This window comes from Triplophysa rosa, linkage group LG25 (genome assembly GCF_024868665.1).
Source record: "Triplophysa rosa linkage group LG25, Trosa_1v2, whole genome shotgun sequence".
In the NCBI taxonomy this organism is placed as follows: domain Eukaryota; kingdom Metazoa; phylum Chordata; class Actinopteri; order Cypriniformes; family Nemacheilidae; genus Triplophysa; species Triplophysa rosa.
In genome coordinates, this window is record NC_079914.1 from 16,247,827 (window position 1) to 16,255,769 (window position 7,943).

Here is a 7,943-nt window from a genome sequence, read left to right on the forward strand (position 1 = left end):
ACAGATTGTTGAGATTACATAGGGGTGGTATAGATGTTCAGTTTTGTTGGGTGCCAGCACACGAGGGAGCGAAAGGGAATGAAAGTGCAGATAAACTAACAAAAGAGGCATTACAAAAAGAAATATCAGTTCCAATACCACTCTGAAAAGGTGAGAGAAGACTGGTAGTTAAGAAGAAAGGCAATGAAATATGGCAGAAATGGTGGGGGGAAGACAAGAAAGGAAGGGGATATTATAAAATACAAAAAGTCTGTTAGCATTAAAAATGGGTGTGGATCACACAGGACTGACTAGCACCTTGTTTGTAATGGGGAAAATGAATAATGAGAATTGTGATAACTGTGGGGTTAAAGAAAATGCTGAGCATGTCACACTAATATATGAGGTGGAAAGACGGGTGTTTCAAGATAGGGTTCAGGAGGCAGGGCGGGAGTGGAGTCTGATGGGGATACTAGGAACAGGAGGAGAGGGAGGGGGGATAAGGATAACCAGGAAAGCATCATTTAAATTCCTTAATGATACAGGGCTAATAAGCAGAATATGAGTACACTTAAAATGACATGATGTTACACACTCTTGTACAGTAGGTGGCGGTATGCACTTAAAAATCGTTTGCAAACTTTAAATGGTTTTCTTTTTATTCTGGTACTTGATATAATTTAATTAATTCATTTGTGAATAGTGCAGCACGCAGCGCCATCTGAAACACGGGCTATGATCCTCTTGGTTGAGCGTCTCCAATAAAACAACAATAACAGAACAATACAGATTCATCACCCAAGATATACAGTAGGTGGCGGTAATACTCCAAAGGAGTGATCGGAAATAAAGCGAGTGGGTCTTTGTTAGCCTTTGGCAGGTTTGGTCAAGCAGCAGTGGTCGTCGTCCGTTTGGGTGCGGCTCGGACAACCAACTGATGAGATTTAGATGTAATACTTACATCTTCATGAAATGATTTGTTACTGGAATCTAAAGCAGGATGAGGACCTTTTGTAAGAGCATCGTTTTATTACTCGTGTGCGGTAAGTGTTTTATTATGTCAAATTGAATACTTTCATTTTCGGTCCTGAAATTTCATTCGACCTTCAGATGATCCTGCCGGTTATGCGCACATCAATGTAACGTCATTTTTTGTCAGAAGCTAAATATGGATGAATAATTAACAATTGTTAAATAACAACAGCGTCCAGTTACAATACATGTCATAGGCCAGTTCTGCTTTAAAAACATAAAACAAACACAGACATTAAGGAGGAGAATTCCGTTTATTTATGTGAATATCATTAAAAACACCTTTTTTGTGTGTGTAACCTTAATAAGAGATAAATTACTTAATAATTGGCAGTAATAACCTAACTGAAATACAAATACTTAACAGTTTTCAGCAGCTTACATATATGGAAATTCACTTTTTTGATTGAATTTTTTTGTTGATATCTTGAATTTTTTCTGTTAAATATCGCCCAAGTTTTCCCGCTCTGGCTTTCAGCTCTGCTTCCTCCAAATCTTTGCCTTCCAGCCACTTTTGAAAGCAACCTAAGAGAAAGGACATACAACAGATCAATCAATTGCACAGCTAAAAACATTTAACAGGTTACATAAAATAATAAAAGTTGTCGCATAGAAACATCTAGTAAGAACCAATTATTTTGTTTGCTGTATTAGCAGTCACAGAACTAACTTCACAGGCATTGACGAATAATCCAAAACAGTTTTTATTAACAATTACAAAAACAAGAGTATATACACTACAACATAACCAGACAACAGAGGGAGCAATGTAGAGAGGAAGTAGAGATTGATGAAGACGTGCAGCTGTTGGTGATCGAAGACCGGAGATAGGTGAGGAGAGTGGAGGATGATGCGAAATGGAGTGCTTGGGTAATAGAGGGAGAGAAACATAGGGAAACAGGGACCAGACAGGACTGTGGAAGAAGCATCTTATAAACCTCCGTTTCCACTATCAAGGTAAATGGTTACTGTATTTGGTCAATACTGATCCTATAAAGACACTGACACTTTTATGGTTTTAGTGGTTTATTTTATTCGTTTTTCCTGAAATTACTTATGACATGATTTTCAGTTCCCAGCATGCTCTGCAATGGAGTGGGAGATAATGAGAATATGTGAATATGAGAAAATGAGAATAATGTCAAAATAAGTGTTATTTTATGCATATAAATCAAGATGAGAACAGGAGGAGATTATTAATGTTTACTATTAAGTTCAGTTGGTATTATAATGAGTTTTTTGTTAATTGTGGATTTAAGAGGTTACCATTGTTATGAAGAGTTATGCATTTGTTTAGAAGGGAAACTTATTGTAAGTTTCTCTTGACAATAAGAGACATGAAGTTACAGTTTAATTGAACTTAAGCCAAATAAATTGTGTTGACCCAATAAAGTAATTTATTTTAATTGATTAATTTTTTGCTTTGTGTCAATGTCAAATTTTGGCTCATATTAAAGTAAAGGTCTAAACCAAATCCTTAATATAATTTAAGAAAACTGTAGCATGGCTGTAACAAATTAGAGTAATTTAGAGTAAAGTTTGTCCAAAGTATCATTTATTTTCAGTGCAGTTCACATTTCACTTACCTTTAATTGCTCTATATTTGTGAGGTGTCAGAGGGGCCTAGCATCTGGTTTTGTGGTGGGGCAACTTTTTCCTTCCGGGCTACGGTTGGCATGTGCTTGTTCCCCAAATGCACACTGCCAGTTCTTTTACAAACAAGCTGTCCTTTAAATTAGCCTGAATCTTCTTCCATTTTTCACTGTGTATTGCAACACCTTCACCAATATCAACCTGTATGGAAGAACATTCAACAGTAGTCAAGAAATGTAAAAGAATTGTAGTCTTTGATTCTTGATGTATAAGCAATAACTCAAAGTAACATCTTCCGTCCTGATCCTAGGGACACACTGTCCTGCAGAGTTTACTTACAACATTAATCAAACACACATGAACCAGCTCATGTGCTTCAGGATTACTTGAAAAGAATTGCAGGCCACATGTTGGAAATAACATTTGCAGGGCAATGGGTCCCCTGGAGTAGGATTAAAGAGCTAGTCAACAGTTTTTAAAATTTCAGTGTAATATTTTTGTTGCTGTTATGTACAGAAGTGCATAGAAGTAGACCACACTTTTATATGGTGTAATGTTGTACAATTAATTAACTATAGTATTGTTAACCAAAATAATGTTCTGGTGTTTTTGTACATTATTTCCAAAAATGCCCAACAGAAATAATATTGAATTCAACAAATACTACCTCTTGGTTTTCCAAAATTTCTTCAGTGTTTTGATAGGTAACAACAGCAGAACTGTTCTCTGTGGGAAAGGGTGTAAAGTTAGGGAGTTGGAGTTTTAAGAGTGGGGCCAGATTAAACATATGGGCAATACTAATAATACTAATAATACTAATTGTGACTGATTAAGTAAAAATGTTCCGCTAAGATTACATCATTAGGATCTTACCAACTGCTGTTTGAGGGTTTTTTATTTTTTCTGAAGGGGGGCTGCTCTCTACATAGAATCAAACAAATGCACTGATATTCCATACTTACAAAACAATTCTGCAATTCTATTATTTAATGCATAAAATCTTACCAGATGTCACTGGAAGGTCTGGAATGGAGGCTGGAGATGTGTTGCTTCCTGGAAAATCAAGTCAAAAACATTAATATGTGTGTGTAAAATGGTCAGACACCAGTAATTTCAGTAACCTGAGTGAGGTGCTTTAAAAATGAAGGATACTAATAATAATAATAATTAGGAGTAGTAATATTACCATAAGTTAATTATTTATACATGTACTATTCTTTTTCATCTTCTTGTTATTACACTAAGTGCTGGGTTGTTTTTGACCCATGTTGGGTAAATATTGGCCAGAACACATTGCTGTGCAAAAATTATCCAATGCTAGGTTATTTCAACCCAACTGCTGGGTTGTTACCGCTCATGGTTGGAAACAGCCCAGCGTTTTTTAGAGTGTATTATTATTATTATTATTATGCACAAAATCTTACCTGTTGGCCCTGGAAGGTCTGGAATGGAGGCTGGAGATGTGTTGCTTCCTGGAAAATCAAGTCACAAACATTATTATATTTGTGTGTACAACGACACCGGTATACAATCCGTAACATGAGTGTGGTGCTTTAAAAATGAATTATATATTATTACCATAAATGGTTTATATTTATTTATTATTATTCTTCTTGTAATTATTATTATTATGCACAAAAACTTACCAGTTGTCACTGGAAGGGCCTGGATGGAGGCTGAAGATGGGTTGTTTCGGAAAATCAAGTCAAACATTTTATTTATTTTTGTAAAACTGGTAAATTCAGTAACCTGAGTGTATAATATATATATAGTTATATAGTAAGTTTATAATAATAATAATAATTACCACAAAGAATTTTGGCAACTAAGCATGTCTGAAGTTCAACATTTAATTTCCTCAGTTACTTTCCTTCAGCAATTGCCTCTTGGTGTTTCCAAGAGAGCAATTTATACCTCTTCTCCAGTTCGTCGTATTTCGATTTTGGAATTAGTTCATCTTCACTCTCACTTGATATCTCAATGTCAACAAGAAGTTTTTCCCTTTTTGTTGTAGAATGGGGATGACATAGTTGTTGCTTACTTTTCAAGGCTTGTCTCTTTTTTAAAATGTCCATCAGAAAAGTCTGCTTTCCTTCCTCAATGCTTGACTTCTGTGCTGTCTGAAAATGCAAGAAAATAAGACATTTTTTAATATATTTAAAGAGTTCAGATGCAAAACCCTCCAAAATGTTTAACATTTTTTTATAAATGTATGAGGTGGTGAGGGGTCATACAGTAATTGATAGAAATAGCCTACTTTAAATAAAATAATATAGTTTTAATTATGTTTATGTAATACTTGCTCAAAACAATCACTTTAGCAAAGTCTTTACTATTTTTTGCAAAACAAACTACTTTTTGTTTATCTTGATAAAACAATAATTATTTTTTGTTCAATAAATATACTGTCATTAAAATATGTTAATATCACAAAATATAAAAACCGAAACAAAATTATTTGAAAGAAGTAAAGATTTTGAAAGCATAATAGAGATCTGATAACTTGAACGAAACTGAAAATCATTAACAAGACATCTTAAAATATATTGACTAGTTTTAGCAATTCTCATACTGCTTAAATCTACAACATTTTGAAAAACATCGAATATTAGATCAAATAAGTTCAGCTTATCAAAGATCAGCTGAATATCCATCAGAGGGAAAAGTGCATGTTTTGGAAAGTGCCACAGCATTTTTTTGTGCAAGTTTACAGGAAAATCAAATCAAAGGAGCCTTTTACCCCGTTGCACCCTATACGTTACTCAAATACTTTCCCTTCAACACTTTCTAAATACCCCACTCTGCCCGCTGTCTGAAATATCTGGTATTTCTGAAAGTAAACGTAGGAGCCTGATAAAAACGAAAAGTCGTCTGATGGACTTTGATTTAGCATCTGAACTCGTCATTTTTTAATGGAGCAAATCAGTTTCAATGTTACATACAGCATTTTCTTTAGCCTCCTTCCTTTCTGAAGTTTTGTTTTCCGGTGGAATTTTATCAAGCAGCTTTGGCACTCGAATATTCTTTTGCCAGTTGCCAGAAATTGTTCAATTTCTTCGCTAGTTTCTGAAAAAAAAAACAAGATGATTGTAAGCGCTTTTTATATGTTTCTTTTCAGTCTAAAACGTTTTTTTACTCAGGTATTTCTTGATTCATAACCTTTAAATTTTCCTTTAATTTAAAATGATTTGATTACTTTAATATTTAAACTGTAAGATTTAAACTGACAGAAAATTTTAGCAACATATAGCAACATCAAGTTAGCCTGATTTAGCAGCTGCGCATTTTCATGCATCACAAACGTCCTCAGAATTGTTTGCTAACTTGTTCTTCTACACATTTGAGATAATTAATTTCATACTTTTACCTTTCATGAATAAAATTTGTCCTGTTGCGATCCGTCCTTTTCGGAGAATCCAGTAGGCTAAGTGTGAGTCGATGAGAAATCCGTCGTACTTTTTGGACCAAAATGTTTAATGTCTTTAACATTAACAGAGTCTTTAAGACCGTCGTCTAAATAATACACATACGCGAACATTTTGTAGTTACATAAACACCGTGTGAATACATATTTTAAGAACGACACTGGGCTCTCTCTGTATGTGCCTGTATGTAAAGCCACTGAAAACTGTTACAAAATTGCGTGCGCGTGACATTTTGTTACGTGACTCCAGCTTCTGTTGCCCCAGCAACCGGTAGTGCAGCAGGCGCACACTGAATTGTTTATCTCCAGCAAATTAATGTAAGTGATAACAAATCTATAAACCACACATTTTTTATAGAAATTTCCTTAACTTTCCTTTAAAATAGCTTAACTTTTTTTTGCCAGACAGATGAATTGATGCGTCAAGTTGAAAGCTTAGTTCAATACAGGAGTTTCTGCGTTGAATATACGGCACAGGTACGCAGCCCATCAAAGGGTGTAATGGTAAGGACATTTAGAAAACGGACACTATTTATACCAAAACGTTGGCATTATACTCAAAATAAATTTGAACTTCACATAGGCCTAAATATGTCAATTCGCATTAACTGTCCGTCCTTCCCCGAAGTTAAAGTAAAAAATGACACAGACACACACACGTATTATGGGGACTTTCCATTGGCATAGTGGATTTTCTACTGTAAAAACTGTATTTTCTGTCCCCCAAACAAACCTATATATCCCTCATACACTTACACTTTCTGCTATTTTGCATTTTCAAAAAACGTAATTCTTTAAAATTAAGCATTAGGAATTAATTTAACATATATATATATATAAAAATCCTCACAAGGTCAAAATTTAGATAGCCTTGTGGGTACATCTGGACCCTATAAGGGATACCAGGTACACATGCATACACACACGCGCGCGCTCACACACACATTATTCTGAATGAGTAGAAATATTTTGTCTTATATTGTCATATATTATGTTTTTATAATTTTATTCTAAGGAAAAGCAGACTAGAGAGCTCAACAAAGCATAGTATTATTTCTGATTCTGACACAAACAAACAATAATTAAATAAATACACATCAGGATAAGGGACAATTTATGGCTGTGTGTCTATTTTAGCAACAATTTTTTTATTATTTAAAGTTAACCTTTTTATGTAAAAATCATAAAAATGTAATCAAATACATTTAAAAAAATCGGTCTCTCAAAACAACTAAAACATTAATACAGTTATATTGACGTGTTTACAAAAATTGCACAAGGGTTAAGCAGGGACTCGGGTGGGGCGGGGGAGGTTGATGGTTGAAGATTGGCATGATGGAAATAGAGAGAGAGAGAGAGAGAGAGAGAGAGAGAGAGAGAAATATTAATAAGAATTTTAATGGTTTATTAAACAGATGTTTAAGAAGTAGCCAACAGTGGAGGGACGACTATACAATGAAGAGGTATAAGCAGTACTTAGAACCAGATAATACTTATCTGTTGCCAAGGACAACAAGATTCAGATCTGACACATACAGCCCCAACACCAAAGCACCTGGTCCATCAAACAGTGACAGTTTTGATCAGCATCCTGAACTAGAGAACAGAAACCGTATATATGAGGACATACTGAGGATGAAAGTGACCCAAATGAAGTATGTGGAGTTGAGACAGAGGAAGAAAATAGTGTCAATTGCACTTTAGAACACAATGAAAGTGAGACGTATGTAATAAGTGCTGAAGAAAGTATGGAATTAGAGGAAGGAAACTGTGTTGATGATGAAAGTGAAACAGCAAGTGACAGGGTCAGTGAAGCAGGTGAAAGTGATGAAGACAGTGATGTTGAGGAACATAATGATGAAGGAGAACAAAGCCGACCGTTTGCACCAGATACCAGTCCCAAATTTGCTGAAAA

General features: G+C 34.8%; 1 protein-coding gene across 9 annotated transcripts; it reads right to left on the bottom strand.

The window, feature by feature from the left end:
• Positions 1–1,156: 1,156 nt before the first annotated feature.
• On the bottom strand, positions 1,157–6,295 carry LOC130548405 (BEN domain-containing protein 5-like). Of its 9 annotated transcripts, XM_057325157.1 has the most exons (10): positions 5,972–6,293; positions 5,544–5,670; positions 4,646–4,723; positions 4,251–4,280; positions 4,029–4,076; positions 3,610–3,657; positions 3,478–3,525; positions 3,272–3,330; positions 2,598–2,805; positions 1,157–1,536 (listed from the first exon to the last, which is right to left on the bottom strand). In XM_057325157.1, exons 3-9 carry the CDS (start codon positions 4,677–4,679, stop codon positions 2,677–2,679), a joined length of 396 nt encoding a protein of 131 aa, XP_057181140.1. In that variant the 5' UTR covers positions 4,680–4,723; positions 5,544–5,670; positions 5,972–6,293; the 3' UTR covers positions 1,157–1,536; positions 2,598–2,676. The 9 variants fall into 9 exon arrangements, 7 of the variants coding, with proteins under 7 accessions (XP_057181140.1, XP_057181141.1, XP_057181142.1 ...); XR_008962026.1 differs by lacking the exon at positions 5,544–5,670 and having other exon boundaries at positions 4,183–4,280; positions 4,412–4,724; positions 5,972–6,295; XR_008962025.1 differs by lacking the exon at positions 5,544–5,670 and having other exon boundaries at positions 4,412–4,724; positions 5,972–6,291.
• Positions 6,296–7,943: the final 1,648 nt, after the last annotated feature.